Genomic DNA, 22,894 nt, shown 5'->3' with positions numbered 1-22,894 from the left:
TGGGCAGTGGGAGAGGAGGAAAAGATAAAGGCAGCTCATGCTCCAGTAGAGATGAAATCATGCGAGTGGCGCTGCAGCTTTCTCTTCAGGCTGAGCTGCTCCAGCGTGGACATAATGAACTTTCTTTAACTGCATCACCTGCCGCCTCACACAGCACCCACTTACACTTCTGTACCGGGCCGCGAGAGTTGAGGCTCGGGTGTGTAATGTATGGTTTTCAGGGTTTTTAGCGTTATTTTGTTATCGTTTTTATCGGTTTTCCTGGGTCTTTTCACATGTGTTATGAATAAATCTTCTTTTTTTCGGTACCGGTACTAGTTTTATTTTGCTGTATTTATCCGCGACACCTTAAAGAAAATATTGTCGGGCATAAACCGGTCCGTGGCGCAAAAAAGGTTGGGGACCGCTGCCAAAGAGGCATCAGAGAGCCAGACATGGAAACCCTCAGTTTGTACTTAAACATGCTGCAAGTGTAGCTGTCTGCCAAATCATAATCCAACTACATCGTATATGAAATGTTGAAACTTGGTATTTTGTGTTTTTTTTTCTTTTATTTAAAATAATATTTTTGGAATACGTGCATACTATGGTTTGATATTATCTTGCTCAAATAGGCAAGCCTTTTCCTGAAAATGGATGGCAACATATTGTCTGCTACTCATTGATAGTGCCTTCGCAGATGTGTGTTGCTCATGCTCGGTGCACTATTAGACCTCACCTCCTTTTTACCACAGAAGCTGTGGCATCCATGAGTTCCAAGTAGAATCACAGGACATGAAACTTTTCCACTTATCTCATAAGACTGTAGTACTGTATATAAAGCTGACAGGAGACAGCAGCATTTATTTTTTGAATGGCTTTGTTTCCTCTTTGCATGACAGAGTTGTTGCTTACATTTACGGATTTGCGTTTACTGATAATATTAAAGTTGTTTCACACCAAACATTTCAGGGATCCCATGGAAGCTACCATTTTTTTTCTCTGTTTGCTTTCCACGTTGCTCATATGAGCTCTGCAGTGATGTAATCCAACAGCATCTCTTGCTGTAGCCTTTTATTTCCTTCTAATGCTGTTTGAGCTTGTTTGTTTTTTCTCTCTAAATTGCTCCATAGTGTGATGGATGCCTAACAAGTTGAAAAAAATGACTGTTATACATTTTTATATTTAGGTCTGCCAAGTCAAAATCACATTGTATTTCCTCTGTTACACATAGGTTTAATAAAGTCAGGTTTTTACTGCTGGTTCATTTTTCTGTCTTTTATTTGGTAAATGTGAGCGCTAACGTTAGAGCTGCCATTTACGTGGCTAACTGGATTGCATTTAAATGACTTATATATAAATTGTGTCACTCAAAACGCCTCGTGTTTTGGAAGCACCTACTAGACCCTAAAAACACAATAGTTTCAGCTTGCTGCACAAAACAAGAGGGTACTATCTGCTTATTGTATACCAGCTCATGCTAATAATCAAACTGAGCACACTGTTAGTTGCAGCAGGCCACAAAGTCCACCCCAAACAATCCGGGCAGATCTGCCAATCTTAATGTCAGCCCACAACTGCTAATGGCTCAGCTGGTACACTACCACGCATCCAATTAACAAATCTCATAGTGGCTGTGGTAATCCTCTGAGACTTAAGCCATCATAGCTGTTAACCCTAACCCGTTCTACGTTTTGGAGAAAGCAATAACAGACTTTCATTGAAAGAAACAGTAGTTTTTGATGTATGTGACAATGATTATTTTCTTAACTGGGGAGAACAACTTATCCTGATTGGTTACAGTTGTCACTGATGATAATTTAGACATGAGAGGTTTAGGCTGTTTTATCCTGCCAACATTTGCTGCAAATCTGCAAGCCGCATCTTTCACAGCTTATGTATTGTTTATCTGACTTATTGTCAGATTTCTTGTGACTGAAGCCTGCTCTGTTCTGTACGGGGGTCTTGCTCCTTTTACACGTGTGTCCTTGCATGTACTTGTGCTGCCAAATGTTCGCACGATTACAAAACTGCAAGCTTACTTAACTGCAAACAGAAGGATTTACTATAAATCAAAAGTAAAGGCAGGCCTTCATAAACAGTCCAAATGACTGAGAGGCACACTCATCCACTATAACAGCCAGAGTGATAACATGCCTGTTCTATTTTGTTTTGGTTTCTTTCTGTTTTTTTACATCTTTCTTGTGAGTGAACTGAAAGACAAAGTGGAAGCTTTCAGAGCGAGTAAGTTGCTTTTTTTCTATGGGTGCTCAAGCTGAAAATTTCAAACCAGCTTTAAGCAAAGGATAAAACACAAGTAAAGCACTGCATAAAACACAAGTCCACTGGACTTTTAGGTACTTTCAAAGACACTTTTGTAGATAAAATGCAGTGTTGCTTAAATAAAATGATCTTAGAGAATTTTTGTTGCTGTTGTTGTGGTTTTTGTGCTTAGGTTGAGTTCAGGTAAGGAACCAGATAAAACCATAGTGAGGTTGACTGGAGAGGAGGTAGATATGCAAAAATCTTTTTGTAGTGTTTTTGTAAATACCCCATTTACCTGGATTTTTATGCATACTGTGTTATGTTGTTATTGTGGTCCTTTTTTCACAGTTTTTGCAATTTTCCTGGATTATGTGTAAAGGGTTAGACTTTAAAAAAAGACTAAATTGACTTTTTAATACACTGTTTGTTGTTGCTGCTTGTCTTATTTGTATGAATGTTTTATTCAGTGTGGGATTTCAGTCTTTCCATAGATTCAGCTTTGGCACTCAGTCATCCTCCTCAAAATGTTTTGCTAATAAGCAAGAATGACCATTTGCCCCTCATGAACACTGAAATATTGAAGCAGTGAAAACAGTAAAAGTAAAAGTAAAAGTAAGGCATTAGACCAACCTGTATAATTGCTGGTGACACCCTGGGTCTGCATATCTGTCAGAGCCTCTGTCTGTGCTTCTGTCTGTGCCTCTGTTGGTGTCTGGGCTTCAGTCTGCAGGTCTGGCTGGAGTTGTATTGTTGTGCCGGTCAAGTCCTCTGGCAGCAACGTGGCAGCAGTGCTCCGCGAGTCCTCGGGGCTCAGTGTGGAGCCTCCAGCAGGGACCAGAGCACAGAGCAGGGGGCACAGCAGCATCAAGAGGTGGGTGCTGGCACTTTTACTGGTGGCTGCCACTTTTAGAGACATGGGTTCAGCTACTGAAGAAGAGCTATGAGAGAGGAAGAGAATTCAGAGCCTCATGGTAAGTCTCAAAACGTGGAGGAAAGATCCTGTAGAGGAAAGTTTTCTTCTTTCTTTCCTTTTTTCTCTGTCTTGCTTTCTTCAGTCTTCTCCTCTCCTCTCTTCTTTTCCTTACTCCCTTGGTGAAGAGAGGTAAACTCCCTCTGTGTGTCCTCTCATGATGCTGCTGCTCTGCATAGAGGCATGAGACAGAAGAAAGGATCGTGACAGCGTGTATATAAGTGTGTTCGTGTATGCATGTGTAGTAGATCCAGCTGTAATCTGCCTGCTCTCTGCTCACTTGCTGCTGTTTTCTCTCCAGCCTGCTCTTCGCCGTCTCTCGGCTTACTTGCTTGTGCTCTCACTCGGACTGCTGCTGCTCTCTCTCTCTCTCTCTCCCTGATCTCCAGCTGGGCTGACTGAGCTCTTGCATAACAGTAACTCACTCGCTGAGCCGTGCTGAGCTGTAACTCATGCAGCCTTAAGTCCTGATATTCCTGGTGGCTGCTCTTTCCCTCTCTGCCCCTCTCACCCTCTTGCAGGTTGCATGCATGGAGCATTGAATATTGGTGTTTACATTAAACGATTCAGACTGATGATTATTCGCTACTCGATGACAGCCAGCTAGGAGATTGCAAGCTGGAGATTAGACTACACCATGCTAAGAGAAGTTAAAGCTTCCAGAGCTTTTGGCAGAAAAAAAGAATGGAAAGCCTGGAACTTTTATCCCATACAGTATGTGGTTAGAAAGTCTGACTGCATAAAACACAAGGTCCTGCAACAAACTCAAACATATCGACTACATAGGCAGTGAAACACACCAAGTGGCACAGAGAACAAATACTTGATTTAGCTCATGGCCCAACATAGAATGGCTGACACCTCAGGTCAAGTCTACCAGTATCTCTGCACAGCAGGTGTTAGCAGACTACTTGACTGACTACGGGACAGATTTACCAACACGTTGCACCGATGGTGTTTGGTGTAAAAAAATACTGTGGGTATTTACGAAGAGAATGAAGTGACAGCACAAAACTGCAGGGAGGAGAATATTTAAATGAAGCCCGCAAAAAGATTTACTAATGTTTGCGACACGCAGTTTGCTGCTGATTGCACCAATCTTTACCACAGAAAAAAAGCAATTCTTATTTTTTGCACTTGATGTTGAAATGAACTGATTGCACCTGTGTTTGGAAAAGAGCACAACTTTTGTAAATCCCCTGTAAAACTAAGCAAACCTATAAGTACTATTTGGTGATTGTGCTAACACACTATTTTGCTGCAATTTTATGCAATTTCTTTGCTTGGTAAATCTGCCGCATTGGCAATTTTAAGTTTGGCCACCTTTTCTTCTTACCTTGTCCTTCAATAATATTAATCCTGGGTTCACTGGACCAACTGTTAGATTTATTAGTGCCTATAGAAACTGGGAGAAGGAAAAACTAGGGGTTATAGAACCACAAAGTCTGCTTAGGGAGGAGGTTGGGGTGGATGTACGGGCTGACAAAACATCTTAAACACAGGAGAACTGAGTTTGTTTTCTGTTTCAAATTTTCTCTTTGCACTTTGAATTTAATTTGAATTTCTTTTTTCCCCATTGTTGTGATTCTGTCACGACGTACGGGGTGGACTCACGCGCTGGACTCCGGGGATGATGCACACAAGGAAATTTATTGCAGAACAATGTCCAAAGAGAGTATATACACAGATATGAGGCAGTGCTATGTACAAAAGGTGAGGGGGGCAGGGCTCCGGGGAAAATCCAGGGGAACACACTCGTCTCACTCCACACAATCCAGACACGAATCCACTCGCACACCCGGGGAACAGTCCAGGGAATCTGTACACAAAGAGACGCTTGTTAAATGCTGAACACATACACTGCATGGGAAAATACTTGCTGGGGCGCTCGACTTTCACTGACGCGATTCTCGCAACGATCCAGCGAAGAACAGCCATTGCTTCCCCTCTTAAATACCACACTGATAAGGCACAGGTGTTTCTTCCTCCGAGGCCGTGGGCCAAGGGCGTGAACCCATAATGAGTTCAGCCCTGGCGAGAAAGCGGAGAAGAGAGAGAGAGAGAGGACTAGAGAAAAAGAGGGGGAGACAGCTGATCAGCGACCAGCTGAACCCCCAGGCCGTGACAGTTTCTGACAGTTTCATCACCTTAAAACAGTTTTAAGAGACAGATGGTCAAATCAGAAGGTGAGATTAGCTATACGAAGATTTGAAGTGAGGTCCAGCTTTTTGTTCAGCAAAGGTCTCATAATGTCAATTCAGATTAAAGAGGGCTCCTGACAGGAAGGGGAGCTGCTATGGTTAGCTGGCTTATGCTGGAGAGACACACATGAATGTGTCAGCAAACCTACAGCAGAAAAGGGAGAGATGAGTAGATCTAAGAAGGCGACCGTGGCTCAGGGGGTTGGGAAGCGTGTCTGTAACCGGAAGGTCGCCGGTTCGATCCCCGGGCTCTCTGTCCTGGTCGTTGTGTCCTTGGGCAAGACACTTTACCCTACTTGCCTACTGGTGTTGGCCAGAGGGGCGCGATATGGCAGCCTCGCTTCTGTCAGTCTGCCCCAGGGCAGCTGTGGCTACAACCGTAGCTTGCCTCCACCAGTGAGTGAATGAATAGTGGCATTGTAAAGCGCTTTGGGTGCCTTGAAAAGTGCTATATAAATCCAATCCATTATTAAGAATGCACACCTTCTAAATTTTGCACCTTCATGTCAAACAGCAAGTCTAGCAGGCTGATTTGCACCCTATTTGATGGATTTTATTCAAAATATTAAAGAGACATTTTATCACATGTTTGTAGCCTTGCAAGATAAGATAAGCCTTTTCTTGTGTTCACTGAAGTCAGGAACTCAGCCCAGCATCCAGCCGTGAAAACTGTCTGTCAATCCAAAAATAGTAGCCCTAGATTACCCCGTGAGGCAGATTTGAAGCTTTGGTGACAGCAGTGTAAGAAATTATCTAGCATGCACTGTGTCTTGCTATCTTCAAGCAAAGTTTGAGAAAGTACACACTTGTTTGGCATTATACTCCCAGGTCAGCCTGTGACTATCTTACAATATGTCACCGTTCCCCAATAACTCACCAGTTGTTGACTCTTTCACAGAAATGAACAGTGAGCATCAGGCATGTTCAAATCACAACAAGGAGGATGTGTTTTGGTGACACAGTGCACAGGGCTTTATTTCAATAAGACACTGAAGCCTGTGAGGTGAGTTTGATGCCTTAGTCCAAAACTGAGTTTCTCTGCTCATTAATTTATCATCACTGTTTCTGATTATCTTTTTTGCTGCATTCATGTGATCAAAAACGTGACTTGAGTACCTGACTGCCTTCTCTTGCGTCACTAAATGTGTGCACTATCGTCCATTTGTGTTTAACTGTGTGTGTGTGTGTGTGTGTGTGTGTGTGTGTGTGTGTGTGTGTGTGTGCATGCATCCTCATGTGGGACAGCGTATGTCACAGGTGTAACATGATGACCCTGATAGCTCTTGTTGATAGCTCTCAAGTCAGAAAGTCCATGCAAAGATATGAATTATTGATGCAGCTGGGACCAAAAATAGGAGAATGAGACAGAGAGAGAACAAGATGTGTAGAGCAAGGAAAGGAGGTAGAGTCTGAGAGGATCAAAAAGCAAGAGAGGAGCGGACAGAGTGAGCGATGACATGAGAGCGAGGAGGAAAGCAGTGGGAGAGAGAAAGACGGCAAGAGATTGAAAAAGAAAGAACGATGGAGTGATCTGGCCCTTTTAGCCTGCGAAAACTGCCATCTATCAAATGTTCGGCCAGTAAATGGGGGCTCACTAGACTCCGCTGCTGCAAACTACATTATTTACAGCTACAGCTTTGCCAAAATGGACACAGGGATGGCTTCAAAGGACTGATCCAAGGTTTTATTTTAAGCCATCAAATTATAGCTGAACAAGACCAGGTTTTTATGGTAAAAGTGCTGCTGGCATAAATCACAAAATGTGGCTAGAACAGAGAAAAGGTGGCTTCAGGTTTGAGCTTTAACCTCTAATGCAAGTGTGAACTAAAATGCTGGCAGAAAACTCAAACACAGTGAATGTTTAAATTCTTCTCAATAGCAGCATGTTATATCATATGTGATATGTGAATTTCTACTTTAAAAATGTAGTCAGCAATATACTTTTGATTTGACATTTTTGTTATCATCTTCATGTAACCCACCAAGGGATGGCAGAGTTAGCTTTAAGCTAACTCTTAAAGCAGAGTTAGCTTTAAGCTAACTCTGGTACAATGCATCCAATGGGGGGCATTTGTGTTAATAATGTACATGGTCTCTTTTCAAATAAATGTCAATAAAAGCAAAAACAAATACTTTATGTGTAACATTAAAGAGGTTTTTCATAGGAAGGGACACTGAGCTCTCATTGTAGTTTCCCCTTAGCTATAAGGAGCGCCTTAAGCCCCTTTTCCAATATTAGCTACTCGGATCGACTGGTTTTCCATTACAATTGAGTACCTCCTAATGTGCGTGGTCATTGTCATAGAAACGTCCTAGCATCCCACGATGTAATTAATGAACGATACAACAAAAGTGGACTTCGTGACAAAGATATACCAGGCGGTTTTGATTTTCCTGAATGAGATGCTCTCACAATCGAGTGAAACTACTGACCAGCCAGTCTGTGGCATGCAGTCTGAGAACGTCACATGTTAGTACCTGCTAGGAACTCTGGCTGAGCAGGTACTATCTTAGTACCTGGTACTGCCATCTAGGGCAGAAGGATTTTTCTTTACTGGTTGTTGCATGCTTTGTTGTGTTTGATGATAAGAGTATTTTTCTTTTTTTGCATGCTTTTACTGTATTTATTGGGACTTCTTCTGGAGAGACTCCTCCCCCCTGCTTTCCCTAACTAATTAGATACACCTGGAGGGCATAGAGGACGGCAATCAATCAGGCCTCCCTTGTTGTTGGTCGGAAAAGGGAAACATAGCTGGCAAAGGCAGTGAGAGCCGTGGGGTGGCAATTGGCGGAAGGGCGCGACAGCAGGAGAAGAGAGAGGGTCCAGTTGATGGCAGCTAAACACTAAAGGCACGGAGCAGTGGCAGGCAGAGTTTGGAGCTTTGCCCTCGCGGGTGGAAGGTGGTGTGGAATGGCGAGGAGACGACGGAGGACGCTGTCAGCCTGGCTCCCACTGGTGGACTCGGCGGACCCTTAACGGCCAAGAAGTGTTGCAGAGCCTGATTGGGACCCTTGGGACTTTAGCTCACTGACTGAGGACCTTTTGGACTTTTATTGTGCTGAGTTTTATGTTTTAAAAAAAATTCTCTTCCCTGGTCAGGGTATTTTTATGCTGTAAATAAAGTGTATTTATTTTTATTTAACTATTTTAACCGGGTTTTTTGTCTTTCTGCTTCCGTGATCATCCCTTGCTGCTCGTCCAGTTTCCCTTCTAGTATACACCCATGACAGTACCAGGTACTATGACCTAATGATAAACCCTGAAAACCGTGGCAAACCATGGCGAGTCGATTCAAGTAGGTAATAATGGAAAAGGGGCTGTTGTGGTATTTAGACACACAGCTCATTTCATTTACCTAATTTTGAGGCTTGAAAAGCTCTTGGGAGCCCACTATATACCACATGCTCAGCACCGAACCAAAAATTAACTGCTAGCTGGAAAACCCTTAAGTTTTACAAGTTAAGAACATAGACAATAAAAAAAACTGATGGAGTCACCCACTGATCCTAGATTGTATATTTTGAAGCTTCAACATTAGCGTTTTGGCCACTACCGTGTTGGCCTTTTGGACTGAGAAGTTCCTTTGTCTGTATCAGTGTTGGTCAACTTACTTGAAAAAAGTAATCAGTAACTAATTACTGATTACTTCCCCCAAAAAGTAATCCCGTTACTTTACTGATTACTTATTTTCAAAAGTAATTAATTACTTAGTTACTTTTTAAAAACACGATTTACAACCTGAATAGGTGATAAAGCGATAGATCTTTCAGCCCAATTCTACTTTTTTTACATAATCCATCATACAAAATGTAATCAAATGGAAAAGTCTCTTTTTTAAACTTGTTTTATTAGTTTTAATCTTTTCACTTCATGCATAAAGCAAAAAAATTTTTTGTGTTTACACTCACTCTTTCAAATAGATGCAAGTAAAACACAGCAGAAAATAAATAAAGTCAAAGACTAGCGGTCCTTTTGCTCTATTTTCACCTGTAAAGCAGGAGTGGCGTAGGCGGAGGTTTACCCTGGTGCAGGTGTGCCGCAGCGGTCAGTTGAAGAATCCGCGAGTTTCTCTGTGAATTTCCCATTACGTCGTTGCGCACTCGGTGCTTGCTTGGAAGTTTAGGGGGGTTTTTCGCTTTAAAAAGAAGTTTCCTTCCCACGCACAACGGACGCTAATGTTTTTAGTAAGGTCAGTACTTCCACGCTTTAAACGCTGCACGCTCATACTCTCTCCCGCACTGGATATTGTTGATCTGCACACAGCTGTTGTCACAAACGACGCACTTGCTTACGTCACTGTCATGAGACCTTCTCGCAAAAAAATCACGGTTTTTGTAACGCAGTAATGCAGCGTTCCTACGGGAAAGTAACGGTAATCTAATTACCGTTTTTGCAATAGTAATCCCTTACTTTACTCGTTACTTGAAAAAAGTAATCGGATTACAGTAACGCGTCTGGATGCTAGCTAGCCTCTGCTAGCTTGCAAGATGCATTGATAAACTGCACTGGTGCAATGAGGATATGTTGATATGCTAAGTAACAGGCTAATAAAATACTTGAAAAACATCCAGTCATAAAATTACATGAATAAAACTACGAGCAAAACTGCATAGCATGCCAGCTCATTATTTATTTAACAAAAAAGAAGACAAAATTCAGTGAAGCAGTATGTAAACCCTTCCAAACAAGTATGGTTTGTTTAAAAAGTTCACACTCAGGTTTCTACTCTCACTGACTTAAGCACAGTTTGATCAGATTATGTATAATGTGCTCCTTGCTGTGTTTTTTGAACATCTATAAATAATTACCACATTAATGCTTAACAAATTCAATAATAAGTGCAATGAGAAAGTATTTTTTAGTACTCTGCATTCCCTCTCCTGATTTCTTGTTTTGCTCACAGTTAAATGCTTCAGAACATCAAACATGTTCTAATATAAGTGACTCATAACCCAAACAAATACAATGTGCAGTTTTTAAACAATTATCTAATTTATGTCAGGAAACAAGCTTAAACCTGCCAGGCCCTAAGTGAAAAAATACTTACTGCCATGTTAAATCACGACTTAACTTAACCACAGCTTGAGTAAAAGGAGTCCAATTGTACTAGCCACACCCAAACCTAATAATCACCAGGCTGTCTAATCAATCAATCAATCAATCAATCAATCAATCAATCAATCAATCAATCAATCAATCAATCAATCAATCAATCAATCACTTGTTTGGTTATTTTAGTTTGGTTAATATTAAAATGTGTTTGACGATCTGAAACAAGTGTGATATATATACAAAAAACTAAGAAATCAGGAAGGGGGGCAAATACTTTTTCACAGCACTGTATATCTCATGCCAACAGCCTGAACAGACTATCAGCATTTACTCAGCATGTTACACTGTGAGTGAGGAGGTTGGATGTTGAATGCAATCAGCTGGATTGCTTTAAAAAGAGGAGAAAAGCACAAAGAGGAAACTGAAAGTCAGCTGGGTTAAGAAGCGACAGACATGGATAGCAAGGGGAGGTGACAGATGTTCACGACATGTTCACACTTTTAAGCCAAACATGTTTATTGACATGTCTTCTTTCAGCGGTATAGTAAGATTCAGTGACACCTTTGATACGGTTGAATAAAATCACTACTATTCGCCTACTGACTAAGACAATAATCAGTTTAGGATTTTTGATGACAAAGTTTAATGTGCCTTCATACAAATATAATAATGTCAAAAATAATCCAGTGTCAGTAACTATTTAACACTCCAACACAGTGGCTGGAGGTATTGCAAGTTAACACTGTTTTCCATCTGCCATAAAACACAGGGTAGGACACTGTTACTACCCAGCTCTTTCTCATTCCCAGGGCGTCAAATGCTGGTGTTTTGTCAAAGCTGTGTCTCATGACACAAGCTATCCCTTGGCATCACCTGGCTATGTCTCAGTAGTGAGAGCAGTAAATTGGAGCAGAGTCATCAGTAGGATCTTGCTGCTACGTTGTCACATATAGAAGATTACAAAAAAACAACTTGGCATTTTTAAACATGCACAGTTATACTATTATAATCAAACAACAATCTAAGGAAGTAATTCCTTGCATTAAAATCTTACCAATGTGTGAGTGAAAATGAATGGAAAAACTTAGATAAAAACATGCAAAAAACACAAGGCTTCCAAAAGAACCACACTTTACTGGCTGACTTTACTCTGCTGCCACCGTATCACCAACTGTGAACTATATCACACCTCAAAAGAGGAAGATAATCTGCCATGATCTAATATTGGTACTGATGCACTAAAAGCACTGATGCAAAAGGACAGTTTATGTATATAAGTTGCAACACCAAGGGCATTTGACAGAACAGCAGCATTTGACTCTCTGATTTAGTACATAATAACTAATTTTGGAGAGTTTTGTGATCACAGTTTTTATTTAAATCAAAATCAAAATCAAAAACAAACAAACCAAAAAGTAGCTATAGAAATAGCTAAAAAGCAGCATACTAATTTTAAAGCATTCATCCTCCTCGCACTGGCTGTTTTTCTTAAAAAGCTAGAATATTAACACCAGATTTCCCAGTTTTTGCGAACATCAGTCTTAAGTTTTGATGTCTGGGAGAGCGTGGAACATCACAACATAAAAACTCCAGCTTATCAACCAGAGAGAGAAGCCTCATTTTGCTCTGATGAATAATAAAGCTGCCTGCATGTACAGTGTGGTTAGTATGAGGAATATTAAACATTAGAAGTCTGTCTGTGTGCGTATACACTGAGGCGGAGACAATCTGCAGCACAGTCACTATCAGCCTAATCCCTAATGCGACATCTTAGAGCACATTAAATACTGTTATATAATAGAGAAACAGAACACTCACGTTTTCGTGTTTCTCTGTGTGTTTTCATTTCTGTCTGTCTGTAGCTATTATGTTCAAGCAGTTGTATACATTCTTATGTATTCTGTCACTGCATCACATGGATATATATATTTATAAAAACGTCAGCGTCTGATAGTTTATATTTTATTTTGAATTTAAATGTCAAATAGCTTTATGTGGGAATGTTATGACATCATCTTAAGAGCCACCCAATTTTGCAGCTTTCTCCCACAGTGCAGAGCATTTTTGCTCATTGTTTTGGTTTTATGGCCACGCATTAAAATAGATTTCGAACCAAAAGTAACAGTTAGATTTGGACTTGACTCTTTCTGTTTAATAAAGGACTTAGTGGTTTGAATTACACATATTACTCCATGTTAATCGAATCGTTCAGATCTAATGTGCAACACTGTTTCTTGTTTGAGTCTTTTTTTTAACGGTTTTTGTATTTTTTAAACTTAATATTAAAGCCTTCATATGTAAAGTTTGTCTTAATTGTCACAGCTTCTGATAATACTGTTAAAGATTAGACTGCAAAAAAGTTCTAACTTTCAAACAGTGTATGCTGGCAGCACCCACGAGTGAATTCATTCAGCTCATTATTTCCAATGAAAGGAGCAGATTAGTATACCCAGCTGCTTGTACAAAAACAAACACATTGTAGATTGCAGAAACTCAAAATGATTAAAATCTACATTTAAAGTGCTAAAAAATGAAGCTAAAGCTCTTCAAATGTAGGACTCTCCAAAAGCAGGTTAAAAAGCAGAAAAAAAGGTTTTTAAGGGTGGCTATAGCTAATGTCTCAGTTCATGACAACAGTACAGGAGGCGAATTACTATATAGTGTTGAAATTGAATTAGCACCCAAGGTTTAAATTATTAATGCCTGCTTTGAATGTCAGGGGTGCTTACACAAAACTACAGGGTGGGCCATTTATATGGATACACCGTAATAACATGGGAATGGTTGGTGATATTAAAGTCCTGTTTGTGGCACATTAGTATATGTGAGGGGGCAAACTCCTCAAGATGGGTGGTGGCCATTTAGACGTCGGCCATCTTGGATACAATTTTTTTTTTCAACAGGAAGAGGGCCATGTGACACATCAAACTTATTGGTAATGTCACAAGAAAAACAATGGTGTGCTTGGTTTCAACATAACTTTATTCTTTCATGAGTTATTTACAAGTTTCTCTTTGTTCACAGCCATTGACATGTCGAAGAGGTTAACACGTGAGCGGATCAAAATTGTGTTGATATCTGGTGAACACAGTTAGCAAACAGTTAGCAAACTGCTTGCTAAGTTTCGTGAAGCTGGTTCAGTGTTGGATTTGCCAAAATGTGGACGCAAGAAAACTGTCACTAATGAAGAAACATCAGTGGCTGTCCTAGCTTCATTCAGCAAGAGCCCACAGCATAGCACTCGCCGCATGTCACTGGAGACTGACATTAGTCGAACATCCCTTCGGAGGATCTCAATGAAAACAAAAATTGGAACAGGACCCTCAGTTCACGCAGAAGATTTTGTTCAGTGATGAGGCAAACTTTTATGTGAATGGTGAAGTTAACAAACAAAACCACCACTATTGGTCTGACACTAACCCACATTGGATGGATCCCTCCAAGACTGTTGGAACAACAAAAGTGATGGTTTGGTGTGGTATATGGGGTACAATGATAGTGGGTCCATTCTTCATCAATGGAAACCTCAAGGCCACTGGATATTTGAAATTACTACATGATGATGTGTTTCCCTCTTTATGCACTGAAGCTGGCACGTTCCCTGAGTTTTTCCAGCAAGATGGTGCAGCACCACATTATGGGTGCCAGGTCCGAGCATTCCTAGATGAACAGTTTCCTGGAAAGTGGATTGGTTGTTGTGGGCCAGTTGAATGGCCCCCAAGGTCTCCCGATCTGACCCCCTTAGACTTTTATCTTTGGGGTTATCTGAAGGCAATTGTCTATGGTGTCAAGATACGAGATGTGCAGCACCTGAAACTACGGATACTGGATCCCTGTGCTGGCCTTTCTCCTGCGGTGTTGCTATCAGTGTCACGGGGTGCCGAGGCAGGCCGTGTGAAAATATAAACGGACCCAAGATGCAGACTGCGTAGTTGTGAGCGAGCTTTAATAACCAAAGGGGTGGAGTACAACACAAAGCAGGGGTGGCGAGAAACAGAACTGAAAATACTCTAAAATGGGAAAAACTAGAACTTAAACAACAGAGAACACAGGGAGATTACACACAGGTGGGGGACACAGCTGGGAGGGATTAACGTGACGAGACTAGGGAGGCGAACTGAAAACACTAAGACGCAGACCTTCACAATAAAACAGGAACTTACACATGCAAGGACACAGACTAAGAAACGCGGACTAGATAGAGGAACACACGGGCAGAACAGAGTAAACACTAAACAGAGGAAGAACAGAACCAAAAATCACACTAATAGAAAACACAAAACCCTGGGTCAAAAGGACCCAGGACCATGACAATCAGTGTGTCAAGAGTGGGAGAAGAGGGTTGCATTGACAATTCCACACAATGGGCAGCACATTGAACACATTTTATAAGCGGTCAGAAACTTGTAAATAACTCATGAAAGAATAAAGTTACATTGAAACCAAGCACACCATTGTTTTTCTTGTGACATTACCAATAAGTTTGATGTGTCACATGGCCCTCTGCCTATTGAAAAAACAAAAGTTGTATCCAAGATGGCCGACTTCTAAATGGCCACCATGGTCACCACCCATCTTGAGGAGTTTGCCCCCTCACATATACTAACGTGCCACAAACAGGACTTTAATATCACCAACCATTCCCATTTTATTACGGTGTATCCATATAAATGGCCCACCCTGTATAACCACAGAACTATAACCACTGGTTGCCTTAGCTTAGCTTAGTTTAGCTTAGCGTCACCTCAGATAATCTGAGTCTTGGAACTTGTTTGTGGTGTTTGTGGTCTTATCAAAGGATTTAACAGATAATGAGCCTCAAATTCTTCCAAGGTGGAAGAAGGTGGAGACCAAACTAGAGCTAAAAGATCTCAAGAGAGAAGTAAATTTTAATATTTGCAGAGTATTCATAAAAACCTACAATAAAGCAGCACCCGGAAAGGAAGCGGACCTTCCTGAAAGTGACAGACACTGTTTACACACTATATTTGACCTTATACTATCATTTAGGTTTTCCTGCAGTTATGTCATTTTGTTGTGACTGTTTTTCTTCCATTTTCATTGAAACCAGACCGACCGATCAGATTTTTTCATTTTCTGTTTTCATTTCAAAAAATGAAATCCAGGTACAAATTTGATGTAGGGATATAAAAGCAGGCACTATTTTCTCAAAGTTTAGCTGCTATCAGCTCCTATACTGAACATTTTTTTCAGCTGACCTCAAGAAGCCAAAATCATCCTTTGCAGCACTGAAAGTTTTGTATATTGGCCAGCATGCTTATGTGCTTTCACCATTGGTATGGGAAAGTGAAGCTGGGATGCCGTGAATAGAAAACAGAGGGTCTTTGTTTGCTATATTTGACTGCTGTTTTCTCAATCCATGCTAGTTTCCTAGTATGTTTCCTTCTGACTTCTCTCCCTCATTTCTTGTCTTCATATTTTTTTGTGTGAGTTATTCCCTCTCTTTTCCTTACTTCCTGTTTTATTTTGACAAGTAATTTGCTCACGCATCTTATTGTGTTTTTACTTCCTGCATGTGTGTTTTGTTTTTTGTTGTTGCCTCCTTTATGATTCACCGCCTGCCTTCTTTTTGTTTTCCTATTCATTCGTTCCCTATTAGTTCCCTGTCTGTTTATGGTCCCGTCTCCCTGTCTGATGTCTGTTTGCATTCCTGTCCTCTGTGCTCTTCAGTTCCTTATGTTTAACATTTTTTTTAGACATCACTTCTCTAAAGTATTACTCAGTGCCTTTTCTTTGACATTAAATCTAATTGAAGATGAAAAAAAGTCTTATTGCTCAGACTGCCTGACTCGTGTCTTTTATTTGGTTCCTAGCTTAGACAGATTGTAAACACTCTTGCAATAAGATTAGGAGTCAGGTGTCGCCAACTGTTGCAAGATTGTGGATCTATGTCACCAAAGGCTTCGTTCATATTTTATACTGATTTTGTTATGATTAAGAATGATATTGTATATATATATATATTGCTCTAGACCTGTCTGCTTCCAAATGAAGCTGCCTCATTACTTTCAGTCTATCTGCACTGCATATAACGCAGACACAACATCATCATACCCAGCGATAAACAGCTTACAGGGTCTTACTGCAGCACAGTGGGAAACTGTAGATTAAAAAAAGATCTGCCCTGATTGGATTCATCTTTTTACGGCATTAATGATGTGTTTCTTTTTTTAGTTTCTTTTTTTTTTTTTCTGATGAGAACCAGTTGTATCTTGAAGCATCTGTTCCTGCTGAGACAAACCACATTTGACCCCAGAGGAAGGAAGCAGTCAAACACGACAGAGGGGATTTGAAGGGCAAAGCTGCTGGTTCAAATCATAGACTGTTCAGAAACTGTGGCCCAGCTGGGGAATAAGTTCCCACAAGAGGTTCCTTGAGTGGTTACTGAAGTATTGTCGTGTGTGACACAAGATTGGGCTTATTTGTTTGGACTAAACAGAAGTGCTTTTAGTTTTATTTGTTATTTTTTATTAATATTTAATGGGGGGAAAATGTACTGCCCACACTGGTTGATTGACTTGTTGAGAGCTGGAGTGTAGCCTGAAAATTCTGCTTTGCCATCACTGAGGTAACTGTGACACATGAGATGAGAAGTCATTGATCTCTGTGGGGGAAACTGCACCATCACAGCATCTGAAGACCAAAGGAGTGTAAAATAGAAGGGAAAGACAAACATGATACACGAGGGAGGAGAAAACACTGAGATTAAATGTAATGTAATGATTAAATGTACACTGTAATCAGAAGTTAAAAGTTAATACTTCCACTTTGATTCTTCTCTGGTTTCCACACCTGGACACTCAATTTAGTTCTCAGGATTGGAACACTTAACCACTTCCTAATCTGTAGGATGAGGATTTAAGGGAAGATCTGAGCTTTGGGTGACTCCCCACAGCGTTGACGTTAATTTGGGAGGGAAGTAACAGTGGCAGATTAAAAATAAGCAGTCAGATAAACATGTGAACTTGCAGTGACACGTCGAGAGGCTGGGGGACTGGAGTCCTGTAGAGTGTCTGAACTCCTGTCTGATCTACACCGCAGGGTGCAGTAAGAGTCCAGTAATAACTGGTACAAAAAGTGATTAGACGCTGCTGTTTTAAGAAGAGTTAATGACAGTGAGGCATTTTAATTTATAAAAAATGAATAGGAGCACAAATTGATATAAATGTCTTTAAAACTACGTTTATCGTTTTAAAAGAATTGAGTGAAAACTACAAACTATTTCATGTGAACTGAGGTGGATTTGGCTCTCAGTTTCGATTATCATAATATAATGTCAACTGTTTCTAATAATAAATTAATTAAAATGTTCAGCCTTAATCTAGATTCCATTTCTGTTTACCTTTTATTTTACAGTGGATGTGTATCTATAAGAGTGCCATCTATAAAACAAACCATGCCAAATGCTCCAAAAACATACCTTGGGGAGGTATACAGCACCATCTTGTAGCAATCAGAGGTTAATGCAGTTCAACGGTGGAAATCAGAGAGCACAAAGCGACAATTGGCAAAGAATTGAAACCTATATTTTGCTGAAAACAGTACAAACACAACGTTTTAAATGTAGAACTTTTTTACATTTTTTTTAAAGTGTATATAATTTACTTTTAAAGCTGATGCCTCCCTCATTAAACATTGGACACGGGTGTGTCACTTAAACACTACCTCTATGCTTGTTAGAGATTATGAAGCAGTGTTTTTCTACTTCTTCTTCAGTGCTATACGAAAGTCTTGAGCTACCCCTCATTTCTTGATATCCTCCAGGCTTTTTTGTAATGTTTAAAGTGCTCTTGAGCTATAGTTTTCCAGTTTTCTGAACTTTTAAAAGATTTTCTTTGGAGTTTCTTTCAGTCCAGTCCTTGTATCTGACCATTATCATAAGAATTTTTTTTAAAATTCTTGTTAAACCACTAAACACCAAAACATTCAAGCATTCAAGCATGCGACCCAAGGTATGAACCATACACATAACAGAGAACCAATTTTAAATGATATCTTTGGGCTGCTTGTTACTTGTAGCCTATCACAGAAATCAACTTGTTCCCATATCTTTAGCAAAATCTATGAAAAATGCCAAAGATGACAGTTTCACTGGCATAAAATAGTATTTTTACACCAAAAACGTTAATCACAAAGCACTACTGACATATTTCAGCATGTTTTGCAGCGTGTCCTTGAAGATATCTGGGGAAACTGGACAAATGGATGACAAAGGAAGAAGTGGCAGACCTAAAAACAAATATCTACAGCAGGTGAACAGTATTTGACCACACCTTTGTGTTTCAAGGGCAAGATATCTCCGCGCTTCCTGCCCATTGATCCTGCGATAACCTCACCTTTTGTTAATCTTCTCATTCCCTCGCTACTACTTAAGATATTCTACATGCTGGAGTCTTATGTGTTGCATTTGTTTTTGATAAAATGTCTTGCTTTAAGTGGCTTACTAGTTAAGGACTAGTGTAGCACTTGACCTTTTTTTAAAAAAACCACAAATCTGTGCTGATGCCGAATGTGTAGAATGTCTTTGACATCAAAAAGACATCTGGGTGGAAACCTGTGTTCATGTAATCGTAATCTTCACTTCTATCTTCACTTCATCCTAAAATGAGCTCAGGCCCAGAGAAGATAGCATTGTTTCTGGATCTTGTGTACATATGTATATTTTCTTTGCATGCTACAATTTTCTCTTGCACTGAAGAGTGTACAGAGATTTCTGTGGATTCCCTGAACCCTTCTCCTTTACCGTTACTTCTGAAACCCAGTCATGTTACTAATTAAACTAATTAGCGGTGAGATGGTCCACCAGTTGGTTTTTCAGCATAGAAGAAGTTTTCCAGTTTTTTTTTAAATTGCCCCTGGCTTTTTTTTAATGAATTCAAATTCAACCAGACCTCCTATTTTTTTTAAGTCCATTTTAAACATTTCATATACTGTCTCTACTCCTATTTTAATTAGAAATATTCTTTACTTTTTAAACATTCTATTATTTTATCATAAATACATAGAAACACAACATTTAACCTGTAGTCAGCACAGTTGTGTACTGATCATGCCTCGAACTAATGATGTGTTGAAAGCAAACTGCTGCTAATGAGCAGCCTTCAGCACCACAGAAGGGTGGACAGCTCCCCTTCTCTGGATAAGCAGGATTTCAGAGAAGCTCCGCATAAAACTTTATTATATCTAATAAGTAAAGTGATATAAACATGCAGCAGGTGTGAACAACTGAGAGGTCTCAGAGTATACAAAGCCTGTTGATGTGCAACTGTTTCCTTACTATCATATTTTCTGTTGAATGATTTGTTATGAGGATAATTTTAATTTTAATTCAAATCTATTTTATTTATATATTTTATTTATATTTATATTATAGGATAGTCTGATCATAAAGAATTATAATAGTGTAGCCTAGAAGTAATCACTCTGAGTGATCAGCATCACTCTGAGACAGGATGTTTAGAGATATTGTGTCAATGCAAGTAAGCAGTCTTACATATTTGTTTAATGTGCATTGAAGGACATATCCTGGTCAGAAATGACTCCAAGGTTCCTCAGTGTTACTGGAGGCCAAGGTAATGCCACCCAGAACTGGAATCTAGTTAGATACCATTGTTCTAACATTTTCAGGGCCAAATACACTTACCTCAGTTTTATCTGAATTTAGAAGCAGGAAATTAGAGGCCATCCAGGTCTTTATGTCTTTAAGACATTCCTGCAGTTTAAATAATTGGTGTGTGTTATCTGACTTCATGGATAGCTAGAGTTGGGTATCATCAACATACCCATGAAAATGTATGCTATGCCTCTGAATGATACTGCCTAAGGGAAGCGTGCATAATGTAAACAGAACTGGTTCTAACATGGAGCCCTGTGGAACTACATAATGAACCTTTTTGTGTGAAGAAGACTCCTGTTTACATGAATAAATTGGATTCTATTAGAAAGATGTGATTGAAACAACAGCAGGGCAAAACTTTCAATATCGACAGCGTGCTCTAGACTCTACAATAAGATATATATATATATGACAATAAATCACAGATGTGAACTGTTTGGTGCAAGCAATGGAGATGGATCCACAAAGACAATTTCTGTTGTTTTAAGATCATATTCCTAACAATAGGATGATTTCAACAAAATCATGACATTTTCGAAGGCTATTAATAAACATCAGCACCCTTAATAACAGCGTCAGTCTTAGAAAAATACTAAAGGACTGAAAATGGATGGAAAACTGCCATGTTGGGATTAAACATATTCACTGAGAAAAAGCTTTTGTTCTCTGTAGCGTTACTAAAACAGAGATTTAAAAATCCTTTCTGTTAAAAGAGAAAAATGATTTGGGAACCCTTAGTACTAAATTCTTAACATTCATAGAAATATTGTTTTTACTGTTGCAAAGAACTAAAAAAAATTAAACTGTTATTATCTGTCTATAATAGAAGTTACTTTATGAATTACATTTCATTATTTCTTCATATATTAGAAGATACAATAACAGTTACCTTTTGATAACTGTTTAAAGATAAAGGTTGTATTAATCCCAACAGAGTCAAAATTTTCAGCAAAAATAAAAAACATATATATAGTTTTTCTCTACCTGGATTAGCAATAGGCTAAACACTAACATCATTGTCAGGGCCAGCAGGAGTCTGGTGGAGGAAAGCTGTTTAGAAACTTCACTTGATGCCATTAACTCTGTGAATCCTCTAGATGGCAGTGTATGAATGCGGCCACACGTCAACGGTTTCCATACTGGCCTCCTGTGTTATGTTTTTATACCTGCTGGTGTGGTAGGGATTTCTGTTACATACAGAATAACATAGTTTAAACCTATATAAATACATTTTTCTCCATTAACCCCTCATTTATGTTGCAGTTCCAAAAGTTAGGACTATGCACACCCACTGTCCAAAAACAATTTCAAAGCAAAACTCCCAACTTTGCATTTTGAAACATTAAAGAACAACAGTGACATTTCCACAGAAGGTCAAGAGCTATGCTAACACTTTGATGCTTTATGATGCTTTTAATACAACATGACATTAGCCTGTTGCTTATGTCCCCCGATGACTAATTCATACTAATATATGAGCCACAGATTTTTTCCCTAATTTGTGTGACACTGACCTTTGACCTTGTATGCTATTATCTTTAACCATATGACTTGAGCAGAACTTTCTGAAATCTTTGGCTTCTATAAGCTCTAAAAACTTGATATTTTAAGATATTAATGCAATGTGTGATTTTTTTGTGATGTCATATTGAAAAGATCTAATCAAATACACTGTGTCACTTCTCTGCACAAGTGTTGTGCAGCTGTCTTGATGGCCTTTTGTATGACATATTACGCGATATGGTTCCCTGAATTTTTTCTTCAAGGTCAACTTTGATCTTGGCCATTAACATGAAGGTCAAGGTCAAATGCTTCTTCAGCCTGGGTACTCATGTCGCACAAGGCCAGTATATTGCTGTGAAGTTTGAAGATGATCTATAAAAAACGTTTCTACTGGTTTTCACATTTGGTGTGACCTTGATGTTTCAGCTAAATTAAATCAGCTCGAGCTATTGTTGGTATCTACCGTCACTCAAAGTTTGAAAATGATATCTCAACAACTGTGGACAATAGACTGCTGACAAACAGACAGACAGGCCGATTACTTAGAATAATTGTATAATTATAACAGAATAATGTTTTGTCCTCTTGCTGCGTTCTTGTTTGTTTTATTTGATCGTCATCATTGGATCACTGTTTCGTGATTGTTTGACCTGATTGATTTGTTGCTTCTATGAGGCGCTTTGTTTTATGACTTTAGAAACCTTCTGATAATTGCTATGATTCACTTTATAAGACAAACAGTTTTTGTGTACGAGCCACTGTTTTTTTTTTTTACATAATTGATTAAGAAGTATTTCCTTCTCATCCCTTGAACACGTTTTTGTGTGTGTGTATGTGTGCTTTGCACACACACACACACGCACACTCTCACCCTTGCGCAAACTTTTTTCACCCGCCCTGATTGGTGGCCTCACAGCCACAGAGGGTGGGGAAACCTTGGGATTAATTAGCATACCTGTGCAGTCCGATAAATGCGCCGGCACGCTCACCTGATGCTTCGGAGAGCGTCACACACAGAGAGGAAGAGGGGGACCTTCGTGTGTAGTGTACGGTGCGAGTGAAAGTCACCGTGGAAGTAAAGCTCAGCCAAGCTCTCTCACCTCACCGAGAACCCGATCAGGCTCCGCCGTCTGTGCGTTAAGGCGCACAGCCCAAACTGAGAACTTTACGCTCTCCCTGGAGGATCGTACCACCCCCTCCTCTTTCCTCCGGCTCTCCCTGCTTGACTGTGCCTTGAGGCTTTCCGTAGGCCACTTCTGACTCTTACGCCCGGTTCTGCTGAGTTG

The 22,894-nt window shown here is 39.8% G+C and overlaps 1 protein-coding gene across 2 annotated transcripts in view; it reads right to left on the bottom strand.

The window, feature by feature from the left end:
* LOC309692828 (uncharacterized protein) overlaps positions 1-22,676 on the bottom strand; it is a 38,618-nt gene extending 15,942 nt beyond the window's left edge. Inside the window, exons 1-2 of one of the 2 annotated variants that reach the window (XM_082511649.1) lie at positions 22,598-22,676; positions 2,875-3,385 (exon numbers count right to left, since the gene is read on the bottom strand). In XM_082511649.1, coding sequence (XP_082367775.1) covers positions 2,875-3,160 — 286 coding nt within the window. In that variant the 5' untranslated portion in view covers positions 3,161-3,385; positions 22,598-22,676. Of the gene's footprint in view, positions 1-2,874; positions 3,574-22,597 lie in introns of those variants that run through there. The other variant, XM_082511648.1, reaches the window with a different exon arrangement.
* Between the last annotated feature and the right edge of the window lie 218 nt (positions 22,677-22,894).

This window comes from Aulonocara stuartgranti, assembly GCF_965226115.1.
Source record: "Aulonocara stuartgranti genome assembly, chromosome: 17".
Taxonomy (NCBI): Eukaryota; Metazoa; Chordata; class Actinopteri; order Cichliformes; family Cichlidae; genus Aulonocara; species Aulonocara stuartgranti.
The sequence above is the reverse complement of the archived record's forward strand: the minus strand, read 5'-3'. Positions and strand labels throughout refer to the sequence as shown.